The 23779-nt window shown below is 43.4% G+C and overlaps 1 protein-coding gene across 3 annotated transcripts in view; it reads right to left on the bottom strand.

Annotated features, from left to right (window-relative positions):
- LOC124296850 (uncharacterized) overlaps positions 1-23779 on the bottom strand; it is a 65803-nt gene that overhangs the window by 7079 nt on the left and 34945 nt on the right. For all 3 annotated transcript variants that reach the window (XM_046747233.1, XM_046747244.1, XM_046747235.1), the window contains exon 3: positions 22589-22784. In XM_046747233.1, coding sequence (XP_046603189.1) covers positions 22589-22784 — 196 coding nt within the window. The remainder of the gene's footprint in view (positions 1-22588; positions 22785-23779) is intronic.

Genomic DNA, 23779 nt, shown 5'->3' with positions numbered 1-23779 from the left:
TTTTCCATGTCTCTTACGATTATGTTGTATACATGTTGCATACGCATGTCGGATACGTAGGAGAGCAGCCGTGCGACTCTAGGCCTAACAAACCGCGCTGCAAGAAGACGGTGTGTGGCTGGGTATAATCCGGGCAGCGAAATCGTTAAATAAAACAAGACTACAAGCGCGCAATTACCAGGCCACAAGAGTTCCTACCAGGGCTCGCCTTCTTCCTAGCTCCTTAACATACGTAGTGAGTTGAAACGCAGCTTCTGGGAACACCGAGCTGCCAGCATGGACTTGTGCTTGCAGTCGACAGGCGCCGGTAGAACGCGGCTGTTGCGGCGTATGCGCGCCACCAGGACGTCTTAATTAATTATTACAGATCACGATTTATGGCGTGCGAATTGTTTCTGGGGTATAAGCCTGCCAGCGCATGCCACCGTTACGTTTTATACTTTCTAAGGACGTGCTAACAAGATCTCTGGGAACTTGTTACACCGCGCTGGTTACTCCGCAGCCTCGGCAATATCGCAAATCCATTAGATCTGACAAATGGTGCACCGCCGCAAGTGCAATAATTGGTTAGCTCTTGTCGTCGCGTTGCGCGGCGAGGCAGCCATTTGCATTCCCGAAAGAACTCGAGCCCTCCGAATACCAGCGTGACTGTCAGCTCGGCAAATGTTCGCCGCGTGCCGGAAAACGCTCGCGTGACAGTCAGCAAAAATTTGCTATGTGCCAACGTTGAGGTATTTCACACGGTGAGAAAGAGGAGAGAAGAGAAGGACACCGCAATCGTGGCTGCAAATTATCCGCGAGAATTCGTTCAAAGGCCAATCGTTTCTATTGGCTAACGTCGACTACGGGCAATTTTTCTCCGCGAACGAGGTTCCCAGAGGTTCGGTTCATCTCGCCAACGGCCACCCGACTTGCGTTCGAAATCGATAGTCGCTCTTTGGACGCATATCAAACGGTGAATTGGGGTGCGACTCACATCATGGCAACCGCGTGGCGCGGAGCGAACTGCGCCACCATCATGAAAAACACGTTCTCGTAACAGAGACCGTCAACCCCGCAAAGCCGAAATTGTTAAAACTCAGAACGTCGGCCACCCTTCGCAGTCTCTCCCTCAACTACGAACAGGTTTTAACTCCGACAATCCTGCGACGGTAGAATTTCCAATGCTTGAGGCTTAAGCATGCTTACCATTAATAGGTGCACTTATGTCCCGTCAGGATCGTACGTTATTCCGCGGAAAACACGAGTCACGAAATATTGATTTCGTCATGCATCAGCGCAAACTTGTTACAAGTACAATATAAGTTGAGGGATTTTTATTTTTATTTATTTGTTTATTATTTTTTTTTTTTTGGAATGGGGGATTCGTGACTTTAACCCTCTGGATCGAGCTCGTCACGTTCATTCTGTTCGCTGTGCTATAAAAGACCTGCTACATAGTGCATATATCAGTCTGATCCACCCTTTAATTCTTTCCTTTTCACCCCTCGGGGCCGGTCGCGTTAACAAAGCCCGTCCAACAATCAGGTGGTCGATTCGTGTCCGGGAACGAAGCGCAGGGATCGACCCCTGGTATTTGGTCGACAGTATTACGACTGGACAAGTAATAAGTTCGGGTCGGAATCCAAGAATTGGATTCACTTGGGAGTGTTTTTTTATATCGAGCATTGTACGGCCGAGGGTCTTTGCACCCTTGCAATAAAAAAAAATTGATGCAAAAAATCTCATATCGGTGGAACGTAAATATACCCTGCGCCCGCAAAAGTAGAAGGAATTGCGATTATAATAAAGCGGTGTGGCGTGTCCCTCTGCACGCATCGCTCGTCGACGTGTCTTGAATTCTTATGCACTTTGTTCCGACTTAACTAGACGCTCGGAACTGTGGAGTCTGGATATTTCCAAGCACCAATATTCAAGAGAAGAGAAGTTAAAATAAAACGAATTACAATACGGGTATATAAATCCTCTATGGATACTCGAACTGCAATTAGTTTTTTGAAAGGCTGCGAACTGGGCAGGATGAGGTCCGCAAAGTCGAACCTCGTCAATCCTGGATTTCTGTAAGTAGAGATATGGAATGCATCTAATTGATTCCCGACCAAGAGGTGCTCAGCTATCCCTGGGGAAATATTAAAACGATATCCATAATTGAGCCTGCCCAGACCCTCAGCTTCGTCATTTCTTCGAGGGATCGGATTCCCAGTAAATGGTATTCGGCAGCGACACCTTGCCGCCGTTCAAGGTCGTCGGAATAACCGTGGCGCCAGAGGTGAAAGAGGCGGATCAGAGGCAGTTAACCAGAGAAACGAATGGGAGGAAATACTGCAGGGTAGCGAACGAGCTAACGAACGTACAAACATAGGGAGAGACGGACGCAGTTCTTTCCCACGAGAATCGGTACGGTGCACGGTATGCATGCACGCATGCATGCATGCATATGTGTACGCACATATGCGCAAGTAGGCATCGTGGCACCAAGGGAGTGGCTCGCCCACGCAGGCCGTTAGACAGCGTAAAAATAAGGAAACTAAAACAGGTGCTTTGTGCCTTTGCCTCTGACCAAGTCTATCGCGCGTGTAGCTCTTCGAGAGATTTTCTAAACCGAACAACCAAATCGAACCAAACCGCGCGCGGTATCGCGTGTCGGGTTGTAGAGCCGGGCAATATCTTGGTGCTAAGTTATGATGTCAAAGGCGTAATACGCCTGCTGAATGAAATCGACGAAGTAGTAAAGACGGGTGAAAAGGTGGACCGAGGGCCTGAATTGAGGAGAAAACGGAGCGCAGGTTGAGCACATTTTCATGGTTGGAACGTCACTCGAGTTTTGTATGAGTTACGACTTCCAGTGGTGCAACTCTCCTCGATTATACCCTGAACCGCGTTATACATCGCCAGATCACGTCAGTTTTCCTTTTGTTCTTCCCTACGCGCAGCTGTTTATCGTCTCAACTGACCTGATTTATCGCCCTCAAGTACAACCTTTGGGTGTCAGGCTCTTGGGAACATTTCATAACCATCTCGCCGAACGTCCGCTGGTTGTTCGAATCAATTGTTAGGCGTTGGCGTAATTGCCACGACGCTCTTATACTTCCAACCGTCCAGCTCGTCTCTTGGTAAATTATCCTTGACACGGTGTCATAAATTTAATAAAAACAAGATTCACTCCATTTTTGCGTGTACTGATCATCCCACGCACTTTTCAACGTTATCTTCTGTTCCCGCGGTCATTCATAAATTCATCATTTCCGGGTGCTGATCTAGATTTCGAATGGTCACGATTCAGATTGACCGTGTACAGTTCTTCGAGTATTGTTGATTTGACGAATCAAAACTCCAAATGGTCAAATGGATCGTTATTGCAGATGTTTTCAAATTATTTTTGACAGATTTGTCCGATGCATTGAAACGATTTTCCCCAGGAACTTCCGAAAATCGGTACCATTGGTAATTCAAACCATTCAACACGTATACAAAAGAGATTCGGAACAATGATTGACCTGAATTTGATTCATTAGCAAATTCGAGCGGCACCGACGTTGCAGCATCTCGCGGTAGGCGGCCAAATATAAAAAACTGCGGCAAAAGTTGAACCCAATGGAATTTCGCTCGAAAGCCTTCCCACCCTCAGAAATTGACTCGGTACCTGGTTACAGATGGGAAAAATGGTGCCCGGCTAATGCAGGAGTACGTCTGCAGGTCCGCTGCGGACGGCTTCAGACTCGGTCGTGACTGTAAATCACTTTTCCTTTCGTAGTCCCGTCGCCGTATAACTGACAACAACCGGCCTTCGACATAGTTTTATGGATGCCACAACAGCACCGACCCACCTAAGAGAACAGTGTGTATGTAATCACGTAATGCGGTGCCGGTTGCAGCGGGGTACGGCTGACGTGAAATCACGAAGAACTCGCGCCCGCCGAGAGCAACTGTCCGTCAGATTGTTCTGGTGCCTTATAATGTGCAGAGCCGGAATTCCGACGTTGCAAAACAGTCTATATACCATTCGTGGATCTGGCGCGTCGATCCAAACTCGCGCTAAAACCGTTTTCTAATCCTGCGGTGACGCGCCGATCGTGATCGTCGTTGTACAGATCGGGTTGACCGTATCTAAAGAGACACTTTACTGTCATGATTAAGGCCGACAGCCACCGATTGATAATGTCAATAATTTGTACCGCGGATTCAGCAACTTTTCAGGGAGTTATATCCCGGAAACTTTTCTTCTTGAGTCACTCTTGAACGACACGGCTGACGATGAAACAGATGAGCTTTTGCTAAACATTGCGGCGTTGAAGAGGAAAGTCGAATTTTCAAACACCACACGAATCAACGCAAAAGGTCTTGTTTTTTATCTTCATAAGTAGGTATAATAGTTAGCTTCTTGATGCAGATTTTTTCGCACAGAATGTCAATTTCGCTGTCACAAATCTATAGGGCGTAGATACGTGTATTATACGCGTATATGTTTTTTCGAGCATTGAATTTAGAGTGGCAAAAAAGTGACTCCGATGCGTTATTTGACGAAATTTTATTGAAACCAAACAAGCTGGAGTTCGCAAACGAAGCTCACTAAACAGCCTGAGAAGTTAGCCGCGTTTTGAGCTTGATCATTTCGAACCTCTACCAGATTTTATTCTCCAGCCAACACTGCTGTTTACCTTAAACTGTAGTAATCAAACTATCTGCGATGTAAGACTCATTTCTTAAAAAACAATAATTAATGTCCATTGTATTACGATTGTCCAGTGCATGTAGTAGCTGCGTTCTACAAAACGGTAGCTCATATGAACCAGCAGCATCGTACATCCGAGCTTCTCTGAAGCTCAAAGGTCTCCCTTGTGTGCAAAGTACAGTGTTCCCAGTAACGTCCCATACAAGTAGAACAAACAATTTGAAGAAGAATTATCTAAGATCGAATCCTGCAAGTTCAATATTCTGCGACAGTGAAAACACTCGAGTCGCCACGAAAGAAAAACCAAAGACTCCATGGTGCGAGTCATTAATAGTGGCAACGAACGTGACTTTCCGGATTGAAAGTTCCCGCAAGTAAAACCATGCCGGGTTAGATTTACGCTCACAACTAAATAGATAAATATACGCACGGTGAGTTACGCTAGCGTCGATTCCGGAACGACGACACATACACGCAGACTCCGGTGGGAGGAGACCGTGTAACGTTTCAATCTAGCCCAGATCTCATACTTTCGTTGGACTGCTGCTTCCATCGAGGCAAAAAGCCTGCTCAACGCGGCAACGATAAAAGGCCACCATAATCCTTGGATAGTAAACCACATGCGCTAACGAGCTAGTCCGAAATCGAAACTAGGAACATTGTTGCCATTTCCGCGCTTTTCCTCTCTCGTACTTTCTCGCGTACTTTGCCTAACTTGCACGAAAACTTTTCACAGATTTAAGTGTTCGCACCGGCTCAATCCCTCGGGCATTGAATTATTCAGGGAGAAGTTTACTCGTGTCGCGAGGACACTTTTTCCTCCCCATTCTAACGAAAAATTATCCAACTCAACCATTACCAAGTGTATAACAAGTACTTCACTGGATTACCATTCGAATCCTGCCATGAAAAAAACTCTTTGCTAAGAAAATTTCCTTGCGTTTTTTGAATCCGTTTGCAGGTAACTCAGAAATTTCGGGACAAGACGTGTTCTTATTTCCCCGATTTGATCCCACTCTAGAAGCGTTGACGGGGTAACAGAGCTGCAGCGATGAGCAGAAAAATCCTTGACACACCTGCGCCACATACGATCCGAACGATAAAATAACACGTTCAGCAAGTAGCCAGTCATTTTCCGAGATAGAAGCGCAAAGCCGAAGCCGAGAGATGGATATTTTTCTTAAACGAGTATAAATTCCATACGATTAGCGACGCTAGCTTTGGACTCAGCAGCGTTTATCGGTTAACTCATTACACGCTCTAATCACATATATTGCATGATAGTTATACCTAGCTCGGTTTACGAGATGAAGTTTTGAGTGTGCATATCCAGTTCTCCTCTTGCGGAGGATATGAAAGTGCGCAATCAAAATGATGTTGCAACTGTTAACGCGAACGAACGTGAGGAGTCAAAAGTTCATATTAAAATACCCCTGGAAAAGTCAACCGACCTGTGATGATTTTAAACAACCGCGCGATGCGCGCTGTTCTCCACACGCTGTTTAAGATTTCTCCGCATATCCGAGCCACAATGCATGCGCAGTCTTCGGACAAAATCGTGCAGACAAATATCTACTCGGTAGAAATGTGCGCTGCGGTAGTTATGAGGCCCTGCTGATAGTAAAGACGAAGCAAAAAATGCGCGTAAGAGTTGGCCGACCACGATGGCGCACATGCGATGACGGGAAAGTCGAGTCGAGGAACAAGACGACCGGGAGGTTGACATTTTTTCATCCTTTCGTTACGCGATCATCGATACGGGGACAATGGAAGGACAGAGTGCCACGGTATAACTGAGCGATGAATAACTGCACGGTGCAGAGTGAATCTTAGTATCAACTTCCTGCGGGCGACGCGACGACTGCACGGTCCGACCTTTCGATCCGCAGAGAGTCTGAAACAGTCGGCGTGGTTTTATGCAAATCCGAGACGTGCTCTAGGATGTAAAGCAGCGTCTGTCATCTCGGCGAATGCCAACGCTGCAGCTTGAGCGGGAGCCGTCTTATGCACCCTTCCCTTGGGTACCTGTTACATGACGATATTGGCGAATCGCGCATCAATCGGTTCTGCATACCGGACGTTTATCGTTGTTATTCGCTTTTTCCTCAATTCTCGGGATCGAGAGAAAAATGAAGACGTAAGAATTTCCGGAGAAATTTATAACGCCCCGCGCAGCTCCGTTCTCATTCGCTGGGATGATTTTTTGTTCGGAAAGCCTGTTTCTCCATTGACTGACATTTCGTGACTGTGCAAGAACCACGGTACGACGGAGCTTCGGATGACTGAACGGATTACGAAAATCGTACAATCATCGCGAGTAAAATGTTCATTTTCAATTCCAACATGACGTAAAAGACAACAGCGAGACTCTTGATCGCCAATCGACGTCGGATACGAGAGAGAGAGAGAAAAAGAGAGAGAGTGATATGGGAATTTGTCACAGTATCTTCGCTTTGTTACTCGACGTGGGCGAATCAACCAGATCCCTCTCACCTTTCCCTTCGCTTCTACGTTTACATCTACCGCATGCTTATACGCGTTTTCTGTAGGCGGAACGAGCCGCTTGGGCAAAGGTTTAAACCGATAGAAAGGTTGTTTCTAATAATAGTTTACTGCCACTTGTCCGAGCAGGTGTCACCGTTGGTTACAAACCGATTTATACGCCATGCGTCAGGATATTTGTTACGTGATAAGAACAATAACGCTACACAGTCGCTTGAAAGTAACGCTCGGTTGATTTTCCATAAATTTTCGTGAAAAATGACGGAGTGATTGAGAAATATATTGTCGATATAAATCATCAATTTGCACTTCGCGCATATACTTATTGGGTTCGGTGCATGGATATAATTATGGCGATTCGCAAAGAAAAAGAGTTTCCGGGTCAATGATTTCAACGAATAGGGTATAAAATGATAACGCCCGAATTTGCTTACCAAGTATCCTGTAGTCTGAGAGTTTCGTTACGCTCTTGAATCCAGAGACGTTTGTTTGTCGAATAAATTTTCTTACGCGGTTAACTCGGAATTATATAGAAGTCTTCGATACCGTTACACACGATGCGTGCGTGCGTGTGTAATTGGCAGGGTATCGTGTTCCTTACATAAGCTATTTGCATTTGATTTGGTATCAGTGGTAGTAACAAAATGCCTTCAAGTTATCACGGACAAGTGGGACCGGCCGTTAGTATTGATTGCGGACGGTATACCGGCACGCATAAATCCCATCGTGAGACTCCACTGTATTACATGGTATATACATTTCTGTATTACATATAATCTGTATCGAGTAAACAGGCAGAGATAGATTATATTGTGCAGGGCAACAAGGCGTACTTAAGACTCGTGCGCGGTTAAACAGTAAATGGTGAAACACATATATCGGTTCCGGACAGGTGATATAGGTGGCGGGTAACCACACCTTATTCGTGAGCCGGTACATCTGATTTCAGTAAGACAATCGTAAAAATAATAAGCGACGAGCGGTGTCTGCAGAACGTTTCGCGCGCTGTGCACCAGTCGCAATGTAGGAACTGGCGATTGCGCAATTTAATGTCGAAACTGTGAAATCCCATTGCTAAACATCGCCGTGGACGTACTTTGCATTCTTCATTCGTTAAGAATATTCACCGATCAGCTGCCGATCTGTTGTTGATTTTCATGCGTTCACAGATTTCTAATCCTTCGTTATACACGTGGTCCACTCGACGAGTGACAGCAAATAGTGGACTTGTGACGGCGAGCAAATGCATTTGAATGTTTCTACGGGCAGTCCGATGCTGTATCGGTAGAAACTTGAAAGGTAACTCTAAACTCATCCCATGTACAGTGCACATGTCTGCCGTATACAGCGCGTACATACATTATACACGCAATCGACAGGCAAAACAGAGAGAATGATTTATTGCGGATGAATGAGTTGAAAGTAATGAGCACAGTTTTTACCGCTCGTTGTCCTTTGTTTTTGTCGGTAACAGGTATCGAGAGCATGAAATCTTCGTCTTCACAGGCGAAATTCACTCGCATACACGTTCTGCAGCTGCTGCTGCTGCAGCTCAGTGATCTCGAATTTTGTCCAAAAATTGTTAATCTTTTCACGGTCACGCTGTCGGGCAGTTATTCTTTAACACGACAATATTGCAGCGTGATATTGCGATGCGGTCATGGAAGAGATATTTCGTTTTATTCGCAGGATGGCAAGTGCAGCCGGTAGGTGAAAGAAATAAGGAAAATGGAGAAATCGACACGGAAATGAGGACATCGCATCTTCAAGCTTTCCACTTGAATTTGCATCGTGCAAAAGTATGAGGGACGTACGGGAATTCGGTAACTTAAGAGAAGGTAAAAAACAGATCGAGGGTGATCGGCGGGCAGGTGAAACGATGACCGCTGTTCGTATTATGCACAATTCCTAGAGCACGCTTTCGTAATTGGCGAGCTGTTGGGTTCAATGAACGAATTTCTGGGCGAACAGGTGATGCACCGAGCGACGGATGAGCGCAGGATTCATTTGCGATAATTCCGTGAGATGTTACATCGCGAATCATGATCGCTGTTCAAAGATATGAATGCATTAATTTTCCGCCTCCGCGTAATAAATTACACCAGTAGCGTTCGCTTCGTAGATGATACATAGGTACTTACATCCGCGAGTCACTGTCGAATGCAAATTTGATATAAATCACTGTCCAAGTCAATCCTGGAGTCTATGGTATAACCTTTGAGTAATCGTGACGAATGTTTACCGCCGAGTACAGTCGTGTCGTGACCACCGGTTCAAATTACAATTCCAACTTTAATCCCGTTTCTAATCGTGAGATCGGGTCCGGTTCGTCATGAGAAAAATTTACCGCGTAAGCCACCCAAAGAGACGCTCACATCCAATCGACACGGTTTCTAATGTAAAATATTTACTGGGTACAGTATGACCTTGAAATTTTCATCCTACAATTTTACTCGCTTTATAAATACCACATTGGACTGATCGAAACGCCGGCTGATGCAAGTTCAAGTCCAACATTAATCCTCAACAACTTTGTCCTCATACGTAATTCATCACGGCCATGTTATAATTACCAAAAAAATACCGACGATCCGTTTTTCGACATTCTTCTGTGGGCTGGAAGAGCTTATTTGTCACCATTAAGACTGTCGCATACTTATGAGAGTCACGAGTTGTTTTCAGACCTGTGACTACGCGAAATAATTTTACACACCGAATGACGAGAGATGTCGAACAAAAGGAACTAGAATGCTTTATAGCTTTTCGACTTGCCTACCTTATGTATTTTTAAATCATATCTCTCAGCACGTCGGCTGCAGTACAATTAATAAAGCAGTTCGCTATCCGTTTCGTGCGACATTGTGCAATTAATCACCGTTTCCAAAATTCGTTCACGACAACAGAGCACTGGTACAGTAAAATAATAATCAGGTCTCTGATGGTCTTAAATTCGGGCCTGTATTCGCGTAGAAATTATTACCATGAACTAGACGAGGTACGAAAAAAAAACGAAATATGTACAGAAAAGAAGAAAAAAACAGTTTTTGTTGCGGATGAAACGAGCCAGACTTACGTAAAATAACAGTTTTCGGTCGCAAAGGTCGTTTTTAACGGTCGTCGAAGCGGCTAAATGCGAAAAATAATACATATGCGGTATGTGGATAAAAAATTAGCAAAACAAGAAAGCCATAATTGCAAGCGATACAGCGTTTGTTACGACAAGTATAGGCGTGTATTTTTATTATTATTATTTTTTGCTGCGAAAGGTGTGTTTTTTTCCCAAGAGTTCGCTCTCAGTGCCGCGATTATGCCAATCCCTGTATGCGTGGAATTATTTATGAGGCGGCATCGCGTGGGCTGGACAAGCAAAGAGAAGTGTAACATTACTCTGTTTCACAGTATCGAAGTTGTCGAGAGAGTTAGGAGGTATAAATGTATAAAGAGTTAGAAACAACCGGGCACCGGCTACCTACACAGTGTCCATTCACACCTGGGCCGCATTCGTAAAGTCCATTGATATTTTCAGTTAAAAATTTACCGTCACCCCCGACCGTAAGGCAAGGCGTATATGTATCCTCTATATATATATATATATATATATATATATATATATATATATATATATATATATATATATATATATATATATATGTGCATATGTATGTACACATATAGAAGTTGTCGCCAAGTGAGAGAGCTGGGAATTCTTATACATTTATCCCGAAACTGGTTTCAGCGATAAATCGAGGACCGGACACGTCACCAAGCAACGATACTTTACACCGTTTCGCGCTGCAGACGCGTATTACTTGCGTAAAAGTCATTTTACAGTTACAAGCGCTTTTGCAGAAGAACAGATGATGCTCCTAGGGCGTTTCGGACGCGATATAGCAATAATGGCGAATTGTTAGGTCTCTTCGTTCTTGTTTCTCCTGCGTGACTATGCCGATCACTGATCCACGGTATACGTTAGGTATAGGATGTAACGTTTGCTATTTAACTTTTACTCCGACGAATCATTGCGGACATTTGCCACTTTCGAGATCCTAATTTTGCAACTCGAATGGAGTGTAACAACAAGTAAAAGTGACTCAGAGACCGCATTAGATAGTCGCCCGATACTCCCGAAAGAAATTGTATTATTACGAAAGGTGGGCTCCGATAGTCACCCGTGGACTGGAAATAATAGGTACTCAGATTCTAATTATTCGCAATTATACAGTTGTAGTGCGCAGCCTGTTATAAGGAAGCAATTTCTTCTCAAAATATAAACTCTCAATTGCGTATAGCGTTATTCTATTTATTTTTGATAATGAAAGTAGGTACAAGCGTGCCGCTCTGTGAGGTGCAATTAGGTACCACCGGTCGAAAAATGAAAGTCTGATATAAATTTGCGGACAGGCGCATCGCGTTAGCAACGGTGCTTTAACATTAGCTACGTATAATTGAATTCATGCTAGAATTAGTAACAGACTAGCTCAGTCCGCGCCTTGACGAGGATTTGATCTGCAAACTCTTTGCTCAGTCATATTCGTGTGGAAACAGACAAGTCAGCGATAGCGAATAATGCAGCAGGAATCATGGTTGCAAACCTGCAGTTCTGTAAATTTGCAGTTTCAGATAAGATTTTCGGATGTATTAATGCCAATGTTGACTGGCAAATGAAGTCGTCAATCCGTAATTAAGTGGACGTCATCCAGTGCGAAAGAGAAAGTGTAGAGGAGAAAGAAGTAGAGGAAAGCTCGGCTACAGTGTTACGGGATGCTGAAAAGTATAAACTTCAGCGCCATTCCTGCGTTTTGGCATTAAAAATTGAGACAAGTTGGATAGCTGAGTATCAACATCAGCGAAGCGAACGCGAAGGTTGAGTTGAGCGCAAAACAAGATTATGGTACGTGACCGTGGGCACGTTCATTTTCATTTCATTAAACCGCATTCGGCAAGATAATTGGCCACCCGTACATTTTGACCAATAAAACCGGAGAATTAACCCTGTGCCGAAAATAGAACCATGGAACTGTGATACTCGTATATTCACGGTAGCTGCTGACCGCAAAAATGCTTATTATTAAATTCATTCGCAAGACATAGACGCAAGGCACCGATTTGACTCATTGGAGGATGAAATGAGTTTGTGAGCATAGCGTTATTATCTCACACCGTATTACGAGACCTTGCAATGATTGAACCTCAGCTCATATTTTCCAGCCTGTTTTTACGATAATTGTCCTCCACCATGGTCGCGGGATGACAATAATACGCCATTTTTTCTGTCTCTCGTATGTGCAATTTTTCTGATAACACCTTCTCAGCCGAACGTGTAATGACGTTAGCCGGACTGAAAAGCTATCGTGGCTGCGACTAGTGTAAGGCGTGCATTTACATGTTATCTAGTGTTGCCCAAATTCAGTCTTGGTCTTGCAGTCTTGGTCTTGTTCTTGCGTTTTTGCAAGACCAAGACCAAGAACAAGACCGCGTATTTTTAGCAAGACCAAGACCAAGACTGACCGTGCAAGACTTGAGCAAGAACAAGACATAGCCTGCAAGACTCTTGCGTCTTGCAGCTAGGACTTAGCGCTATTTCACTGAGTATTTCACGCTTAGAAATTCTATGAGACGCAAAAAACTGTATCAAAGAATAGGTATGAAAAACTGGACCTATCTATTAAAATCAAACTGAGTGCATGCATAGTTATGTTTTAACCATCGGCACTTTGATAATGCGGCTTCAAAGGTTTTGTACTTACTTCTCAAAGAAATTTGCCGCTTTTCGGAAGTACATGGTTACGATACACGCGCCGGCGGCTTCTTTTGAAATCTAAAACAATCGTTGCCGCCACGCCGAAATCATAACATTTGACACTATTTGATTGCCGCCATAGGGCGTAGGCGTAGGTATACTCGTGCAAAATAATTTCGAATTTTAAGAGTACCTACAGGTGTTCCAAAGAATAAATAAGTTTCAGAGTGCTTAGAATGAAAATGAATACATTATACTGATCACGCAAGTAGTATTATGATTGGGATAAAATGGTAAGGATAGGTAGTAGATGTCAAATTAATTCATTCTAGTAAGTATATATTATAATATTGATTTTTTATTCAAATTATTTTTTGTATTTTATTTTTTGTTCAAATAAATGATAAATCGTAAAACTCTTTTATTAAATTTCTTATAAGTTGAGGGTTCAATCTCTTTTTAGACAGATAAGTATTGTTCTTTAAAATACAGTCAAGTTATTGTAATTAATTTGTTTTTTTACATGTTTTAGCAAATGTAAGCTTATAAATCATAAATGTTTATTAAGAAACAGTTACTTCCATGGAAAACGACATATAGGTCAGTTAATTTTTCGAATTTCTTATTAAATCTTCAGTTATTTGTTAATCTGCTTGATCTTTACTATGGCTATGTTAATTCAAGCTCACAATGTTCCAATTCTAATACGTTTTTTTAAGATTTAAAGTAAACTTTAATAAATAGTAATAGACTAATAGGTAATTGCAAGACTTGCAAGACTCTTGCTGCAAGACCAAGACCAAGACCAAGACTGGGAGCGCAAGACCAAGACCAAGACCAAGACCAGGTGTATTGGCGCAAGACCAAGACCAAGACTGGCTAAGTCTCGTCTTGTTCTTGCATTTGGGCAACACTAATGTTATCTTGAAAGGAGTAATAATACGGCTATTCATCAATCACACTACGCGCCACCGCCTCCTTGTCATACTTTCCTGGGGTATTAGCCTACATACGATGCGCGATGGACGCATGCAGGGCGGTGTAAAATTGTACCTTTTAATCGTGGAAATCTAGAACTAAGCTGCTAGGGTCCTATACTAACTGAGCGATCAATCGGATATCGAGCAAGATCTCGCTATTATGGTATGCATGTACATTGTACATATACAAAGATGCATATTTTTCACAAGAGATATAATATCGAACTTTCTTGTTATGCTTTAGACGCGTAGACGCGTGTGTATGTATTTTAGCGTTAATGACCTAGACGGTGTGAGCTTTCAATTAGGAATCCGCGGTAATTGGCTAACGTCAATTCCCTCACCTGCGACCGGCGATAATCTCACCTATCACGCAATCCGTTCACGATGTACAGTGCACTCCAAGAAAGTAATAAATTTTATCCGTGATTCAGCAAGTTGCCGACAGTGAAGCGAGCCGTTATTTATGTACATAACACCGGGACGAGAAAACAAACCTGTTGATGGCGTTTGCAGCAACAACAAGGATCGAAAAAGTATAAATAAACAAAAAAATAAAATAAGTACCAATATGTACCCACAATCGAATTTCAATCGATTCAATTGTCCTCTACCGCTGATAACAGTTTTTTTTTCTTCTTCGAAGAAAAGATACTTCGTTCGATTACAGGAATTATTTTGACTAGAGCGAGGTAATATTTCATCGAACAAAATTTATTTGTCCTTATAACAAATTGCCGTGAGATCATAACCCGCGATGCGGAAGCGCTTCGATTCAAGGCTCTACGGTTATTCATCCATCTCATTTCTTATTGTTCATTGTAGTTTGAATAGCGCAACACGAATAGAAGCGTGAAAAAATAGAAACAAAAATTGAAAATGTATGGTAAGAAGCAAAAAAAAAAAAAAAATGGAAAGAAATAAAAAAATGCGGTACACGCCGAGTTCGGGCCATGTGAAATAGTAATTCGACATCGGAGATGAGGTAATAGTTTTCTTAATGCCCTGACATAACAATGAGATCACAGCCCACGCAAGAAATTAGCAAATACGCACGGAAACGGTCGAGAGAAGGTGTGCCGAACAGGCAAGGTACATACGCTAAATTATATTTATCACCTGCAAGGAGAAGGCAGGTAGACTGGTTGGTTTGTATATTTGTTCCCGTCGTCTTGCGACCGGTCCCAGTTTGTCAAACGAGCCAACGACACGTACGAGGTTTTTTTCTTTTTTTTTACTCTTTGCCGAAGAGTGGTCCAGTATCTTCGATATACGCTCGGCTCTGATCTCTGAAGATTACGGGGCGCTGATATCCTCCTGAAATTTATGCTAATGCAAAATTTAATCCTTGACGTAAGCTGCAACCAGTTCGCGTACGAGAGTCTCTTCGTTTTCGTATTTATCGTTACAAACTCTATTTTCTCATTATTTTGTCAGTTGTGAAACGTATCTTGAAAAAAACACCTTCAGACGAAGTTGAAGCCGGTCGTTTTTTTAAAAATGTTTTCGATCAATTTCACGGGTAATTTCGCGAGGCAGAAATCGGTGGTTAGAACCAATATCGAAGTATGTATTATGTGCCTCGACCAAGGATAGGAATCCCGAAAACGCGTCCGTATTTTTTCATTTCACGAGTGATTACGGAACTGGTTTTATGGGTCACAATCGGAATTACGATGGCGCCCGCCAAAGAGAAACTCTCGGTGACTTAGTGACCAAAATGACGGGCATTAATCAAACAACACGAAAAAGATATGAAGTATGTATAGATTTTGTGATCGAGCTTGTTCCAGATCCTTGATCACGTCGTTAAATCACGGACGCAAAGGCCAGGCCTAATCCGTCGAATTCGTAACCGATGAAAATTACGTAATAGTTGAGCCATCGGAATCACTGACCTCAATGCCATGATCGGAAACAGCGTCCGAGCGTACTGAATAATAAGAAGAATGAAGAACGAAACGAGACAGTTTGTAACAATACGAGATAGAGGCATGTTCCGAGTTTGATTGATGAGAATATCGTGAGATAGTGGCTCGAGGGGGCATCCACCTTAATTCACTTCGCTGCACTTCAGTTAACTTCAGTTTGGACAGTGAAAGGCATGAAAAGCATAACGTCCTGCAGGTTCACGTATAACGAAACAAACCCTCCACCAACCCGTTGCTGAAACGGTGAGTCCAGCCGAGGTGAATAGGCTACACTTCCTTTTTATCCCCAGCACGGCTAAGCCGCGAAAGAAATAAAAACACCTTAGTGTATTCTCAGCGTGCGACTCCCAGAGATAATAGATAATGTAATCTACACGGAGGCAGAGATTATGCATCCTCGAGATTCACGACAGAGATTTCGCGGTGATCTATGGACATCGGGAACGACGCGGCGACGTAGCGAAGCTCCGGAGAGGAAAAGAAACAACAATCGCATTGCCTAGGCGTCGAGGAAGGACTGCGTTCACACCAAGTGCAGGTCTTCACCCACGTTGAGGAATTGCTTCGGCGATTTCCTCTGAGCATTGTGTGTCCGCGCGCAGCTCGAAGCTTCGAGCAATCGTACGGGTGCTGTTTCGACCGGCGAAATACGGTCCAATTGAACAATTGTCGTCACATGACAGTGGTGGGCACGAAGAGGAATGGGACTGATGGATACGTGACGTCAGACTTTCGCCGGATATTTTCGTGGGAGAGAATTAATACCGCGGAGTGACTCAGTAGAACTTGACTCCAGCTTCTGGCACGACTGTAATACCTTGAAGATGGACAGAAAGGAATTCCCCGTGATTTACGTAAGCAGTGGATGTAGAGATACGATCCGACTCTCTAAGGAATATTGTAATCCTCGGGGCTAAGAAAGATAACGTGCCCACATAATGTATACCTTACGTACAGCTACTCTCGAGTATCGTGTTTTTACCAACGGCAAATGTCATTAGCAAACCTAATTGGCTGATTGGGTGCAGCACTGCTTCTCCGGTGTTTTATGTCGTTCGAAAGGAAAAACACGCAAACCGCGCGAAATTCACCCGCCTTCACTCACTTTCGGCCAAGTCACGCACTCTCGCACCGGAGGAGAGGCTCCAACCTTCCGGCGTTGAATTAAATCTTGGAAAGTTTTCCCACACAAACTCAATCTCCGCACATTTATGCTGTATTCTAATTGATCGAACGTACGTCGGAGAGATCTTCTCACTTATGATCGCAACCGTCAAGAATTGAGCACTCTGTTCTCATTTCAAAAAGCCTATGATGACACTCGAAACTTCTCCAATTTTTTCAACGCACATTCTCCGATTCTATAGAGAGTAGGGAACTGCATAGTATCGATAACGATGCAGTCGAAACCAGGCTACGGATTGACGCGCCCATCGCTTCGACTTTATCTGGTGCAGTCCACATCCAGCCCCAGTTCCCAGGAGGGACTCTGATCGTTTACCGTAACTCTGCACGACTCTGCGTTCTCTCCGGATCAGCCATGGTTAGTCATAATCCGTTGGGTACAATTCAATGATTGTCAAATCAGTTTGGCGATTGAAACCCCGGTTTTGCAACCAGCTTGGATCTGGTACCCATCAGAATTGGTGACAGAGAGCGCGGCAAAACGTCACGTTAAAGTCGCACGTACGTATAATTATCTCGACAGATCTGCGATATCAAAACTGTTATCTTTGGATCTCGATACTTCCTAGTTGTCACATCGAATTACAGTTTTGCTATTCGCCGATCCGAGGTCTACCGCGATATGTCTTGAGAGGATAAAAAGTCCGCGAGGTGCGGACCGTCGATTCGAGGCATGTTAATTGCGGACCGTGGCCAGACCAGCATTGTTTCATCTGAAAAGTTTGTCCTCTGACTTCATCCCATTCGTACGGGACTGGCGAATCAAAGGTCAGAGGTGTCACGCCGTCGGTTAAAGGTGATTTGGCAAAACTGCGATGTTGCAAAGCGACTGCCATTAACTATTGGCGTGGAGGCAGGCTCAGTCATAGGAATGCTCGCCTATCTTGTATGATCTAAGAAATCACGTTAAACTACTGTGAAGCCCACACGCGTGTCGCGCATGACTTGAAGAGTGCATAAGGAAGGAGAAAACCAAATTCCGAGGCTGTTATAGGAGTGTCTCGATTCGGTTTCATAAGCTTAATTCATGAGCTCTCCAGCTATCTCTGTCTTGCTATTATACTCACAATTTTACACAGCTCAGGAAGACGTGTGTGCGTGTGCGTTTACAACGTGAGTATTTCGCTCAGATTGAGACTGCCACCGCCTACCGAGGCGCTCGACTATAACTGCAGCTCGGTTTAATGATCGGTCTTTAGAAAGGCGTGTATGAACTACCGGTCTTAAATAATCATTGATTTAGTTAATAATTTCATTCGACGCGGTAGACCGCCTCGGCTTGTTTAATCAATGGGTTTAGCACGATTCAGAAACACAATTAGCGCCGCTGCCTCAACGCACGAAGGCATCAATGGAATTTCAACCCAGCTTTTATCCCGTTTAAAAATTCAATGAAACGACTTAAAAGGTTCTTGTTACATATTACACCGCCTATCATTGCTCTGCATATATACACCGTGAATATTGGCTAAGTCGGATTCAGAGAACAGAGTAGAAAACGTGGTTTTCAATCATCTGCTGCTCCAGTATGGGTCATCGACTCTTTGTTGAACAAGTAGTCACATCTTTTTCCTCGATGAATTGACAATCATTTCCCACAGTCAACTCTATCAACTTTTGAGTATTTCAAATCAGTGAATCAAGATAAAGACCGTAGATCCCTGAAAATTATACACCTTAGTGAACCGAGTAAAATTCAAGGGACTAACCGTTGGACCGAGGTCGAGGAGAATACATAACATATCTCAACTTTCTTTGACCTTTTTCTTTTATCATCGTCACACAGACAAGGCTCTCCATTTCATACAAACAGCCGGAACACTCGAGTTCGACGTTGAAGCATTCACGTCGTATCCAACTCCAGATACAATCGCCGGGGAACTAGGCGAAGAATGGTGACTCTTCAAGCGCCCTCGAGTAGTACAGGCACTCGAGCAGGATCTTTCCAACCCCGATCCTCGATTGTTTTTACCTACGAAGTTCTCGTCCTCTTTATCCCGGTCTATCGAGTAAATGAAAAAATTGCGAGAGGTATGTTTAGCTCGCGTTTTATAAATCCGCTTTGCTGGTTTTAATACAGAAATTGCAGAATTGTCAAGCATCCGCGGAGTGTCGTGAGAGAGTGACCTTATGCTTGGCTACACCGTGTGGATTGCCCTAGGCCCCGCTCACAGTGTCCCACTCAGAGGCCTCACCGCACATTTGATAGAGGATCTCAGATCTGACCTAGGTAATTATTATTAGCTGGCTGGATGCACGCGTTCGCCTATGTAACGAGGGCAGGACACTTTCAAACGCGAGATGGTGCGCCGAAGGAGAGACCGTACTTCCACAACGTCGCTCCTAAGTCGTGAACAACGTCTGCGAACCGGGCTCAAAGGTCAGTGTCAGAACTCGTGTTGAACAATGCAAAGTGGATTTACACTTGGTGCGGACAAATGCACGTTGGTATACCTATTTCCATACGGCACTCACCTTTCCTGCCCAAGTCGTCGAGAACATGACCCCGTGACTCGACTGCTATAAACATTACTTGTGAGTCAACTGTCGATGCGGTAGTGAGAAATGTTTGGAAGCCTTGAACCTTCGCTCAAGCATATTACGTCTTTGGTCATTTGGACCGATGATGAAACCTCTTGAATTGAACGCCGGTACCGTGAGTTGAAAACTGACGATTGTCGATCTTTGCCAATACGCGGACTGAAAAGTAACGACAATGTATTTCATGGCGTCCGGTGATGTGCGCGGGTTTTTCTGCTTCCTGCATTGAAGTTCTTGTAATCTTTCCAGGCAATCATCTCGGTGGCCGAGCTTTAATGTTTCATGGCGAAATCACGCGGAGTACACACCACGATGGCAAAGAATGGATCGTTGCGAGATCGATCGAAACACGATATCCGTACCGAAAGAGAATTACACTCGTTGATCGCACACATGGGCTTACGAACTCTGCATGCGTGTAGGTATTATACATTGTACGTACGTGCCATATTAATATCTTGGGAATTCATCAATTTCCGAGTCAGCGAAGCGGATAGAAAGTATAAAACGGCATTTCTGGTCACACTCGAGCTCCTCTCGCTGGCCAATAAGAGACCAGGTGTATGCGATACGTCAAATACAGGCTCATACGCGATCACCGTACAAAGAGATTATTCCGAAGCGTGTCTCCGTTTGGCACGCGCCAGCCCTAGCCGCGTCTCTCAATGTAGACGTTGCATAATACAAACGCCCTCGGAATGCCGCTACTGTCTTGTCGCGATTGATTCATTGCCTGTCTAGTAAAACAGATTAAATTCCTACCGGCTGTGGTCCTGCTACCGATGCGAAACGTGTGAAGGGTGCGTCCATTGGTCTGCAGATATACCGACGGATGCGTGTTTCGCGGACGCGTTGTCGCGAAATTGAAATAGACGGATTCAGCGAAAAGATCGTTCTTCTCGTTCGTCGGCATTAACATTTGTCTACAAATTTGTCAGCTGTTATAAGCAGACGGTGAACTCGAGCTTTCGCGGAAAGGAAAAGGAACGATAGCGGCAGAAAAGGGTGATAAGTGAAAAAAAAAAAAAAAAAAAAATACCGAGCAAGCCGACGGATAAACGCAGAATAAACGCTCTGTGCAATTGTGCGAATACCTTGGCCAACTCGGTGAAGCTACAAATCCGTTGTCCATATATATGCAAATTATCTCAACCAACAAGTCGGCAGCGGTCGGCCTCGCCTCTTCGGCGATTGAACCTTAAGCTCGTTTTACACCTGCCTACTTTTGTCACGCTTTTCTCGTTTCGCTGCTGCAAATGAATTGCCAATGGCGTTTTGAAAAATATCCATAAAGCACTTTTCCCGAAAATTCAAAGACAATCAACGACATGATTTGGAAAGTTTTTCTTTTCCGTGAAATACCTACGGTAGTTTTTTTTCTCGTTGATTCTTGTTTTCTGTTTTTTTTTTTTGCAAAAATATTCACATCTCTGGTTCTTTTGGCAGCAGAAATTTTCTTCAACAATTAAATGTACCCTACACGGGCGTAATTTTCTATACCGAAAAGAAAATAATGTTTACACAAATCGTTTCGAGTAGTTGTGAAAGAAATTGACGATGAATTTTTAAGGTCTTTGCAAATAAAAAATAAACTGAATTTTGCAAAAATTGACTTTTAGAATACCGGTAAATGTAGAATTTTTCTTCCGACACTGCCACAGCTGTGTCAACTAAACTATCCATTGCGCACGTGCAGGTACAGACTTTACATTCTTCCAAATAGAGGTTCCAAGAAATTAGCATACATACTCGGTATTTCTACAAGCCGTTGCGTATTCCCGTTTCGCGACCAAGGATTCGCACATAAAGTCCCGGCTGACGCCCAAGAATTGCAGCCGCGTTTCTCTGGGCTCTCCGATAAGAAATAGGTACCCGGTTAACATTGTGTCAGCATCTTGGGCCTTATCGGTGCCGAGGCGAGGTGATAATACGCAAGCTAAGCGGTGCGCCGGATGGCCACCAGCGATAACTCGACGAGCCAGCTGCAGCCTCTCGTTCCAGGGGAAGATGTATATATATATGTATGTGTATATATATATATATATATATATATATATATATATATGTATAAGATCGAAGGCGGCATTGCGTCGAGAAACGAATCCGATTGCCGATCGGTTTCACGCTCATCATTCAACGCAGTGATTTCGATCCCTGCAATCAGCGTATAATCGCAGAGAGAAAAGAGGCGCAGATTCACACGAAGCTGTAACGCGACTTTGCCCACCTGCACGGATTGGCCATAAAATATGAACACTCGTAATGCCAGCGGGTCTTGTGACTGCAACAAAGTCGAGAGAGGCTAGCCTGTGTACTATTAGCGTTGTTGCTGATGTTGGGGGCGGGGCTTTGGTGTCATAAAAATTTCAGGAGTCAAGTTACTGCTATTACGGTTTCTACTTCGACCCCGAGTGCATCAGTAAACAGAACAATTTATTGCTGATTATGCCACTCCGTTCTTCTTTCCTTCTTCTCCCTATTTACCTTGAAGACTTTGATGTTTGCGAATATGTTGGATAGTTTTCTCATGGGTACCGTTAACGTGAGACGTGGATCAATGAAAACCCAACGTAAATGTTTAATATTTTTTGCAGACCTTGTCAAGAAATCGAATAGTCACAAGATTCTTACCAGTCAACTAAACATAATCAACCTATTTTTGAGTTGTAATTGATGTTACCAAGAAAAGAAATTTCACACTCGAGACTTTAGTTTTGAAAATATAGTTGCCATGTTTTCCAACCATCTCACGCGGAACAAAGAAAATTGCACACGATGTATAGTATTTATGGTTGATATGAAAAAGAAAAAGAAACGACTCCAATAACAAGTGGGATCGTCAATTTAAAAAATTTCAACAATTTACATTCCTTCCAGAATAATATTCTGGCAAGTTTTCAGTTTCCGAGGAATACGAAAACAGTACGAAATCCCTGCAAGTACGTCGTTCCCACCGCGAAGTGCTTCGCCTGCTGAATGCACGTGCGTTCTCATATACATGAGGTAGATTTGATCGACCGGAATGAAATGAACTTACCAAGGCAAGTTATGGCGTGATCAGCGGGCGGCCGTAGAACGTTGCGGGCCCAAGCAGCTCGTAGTACTTCGAGAGCGCAGGGAGGCCCTCCCACGACGAGCACCCCCGGGGATACGTGGCCCTTGTACCGAAGCTGACGCGCCGCGTCGACCAGGGCTGCGTTCCACCAGCACTTGGAATTCGCTTCCAAGAAGCTCTGCAATCCACAAAAAGGAAAATCAATTAACATCAAAACGAGCACGACACTTTGCGTTCAGAGGTTCAATTTTTTTAAATTTTTTCATTGATTACACTGGTCAGTGTATTTTTTTATTTTTATTGATTACGCAAACAGTGGTTTTGTTGCCCTTGATATTGGTGTGGTTTTCGTAAGATTTAATGTCAACGATCCTAGGATCAAGTGAGGTTCTTCGAAATTAGCTCTAGTTATTTATTTGATCGACATTTTCATTTATGACTGAAAAAAGCGATATTTAGATGGAAAGATCGATTTTTTTGAAATATCTATCGTTTATCAAAAAAATACCACACAGCTTAACAAGAAATAAAATTTTTTCATTCCCCTGATTTTTTCCCTGAATTTTGATGTTTGAGAACGGAGAATTTACGAGTAAAATTATGATTATATTAGAAACCATCCCCCTTCTTACAATATTACAATAACATAAAAATTACAGCCAATCTAATGGTCGTGATTTTATTCGTAAATTCTACGTTCTCAAACATCAAAATTCGCGGAAAAAATCGGGGCAACAAAAAAAGTCTTGTTCATCCGGAAATTCTATTGCACGTAAGTCACCATTCTCGGGAGGATTTGTTTAGCCAAGCTGCTTGTATGAATATTACATTCGCAAGCTTGAAAAATAACGTATGTTCGCTGTTTCAAACGATCACTGTATAATGATTTACTTATGTTACTTACTATAAATTAACGTAGTCTTTTGCCAAACTGTGTTTCAAGATTTTGGATTTCTTAATAGTTTTGAATACCTGTACGTTGTAAAGTACGTAAGCCATTACAATCAAGTACATATCTAAGTAAAAACCGCGAACTTGAAAAAAAGGATCGACAACTGCCTGAATTTTAGATCTTTCGATCTCTGACCACACGAAAAAAAAAGTAATTTAACCAAACGTGCACTGAATAAGTTGCGCACAATATTGCAAAACTGGTCAAAGCTCTCGAATTCG

Source organism: Neodiprion virginianus, chromosome 1, assembly GCF_021901495.1.
Source record: "Neodiprion virginianus isolate iyNeoVirg1 chromosome 1, iyNeoVirg1.1, whole genome shotgun sequence".
Lineage (NCBI taxonomy): Eukaryota > Metazoa > Arthropoda > Insecta > Hymenoptera > Diprionidae > Neodiprion > Neodiprion virginianus.
The sequence above is the reverse complement of the archived record's forward strand: the minus strand, read 5'-3'. Positions and strand labels throughout refer to the sequence as shown.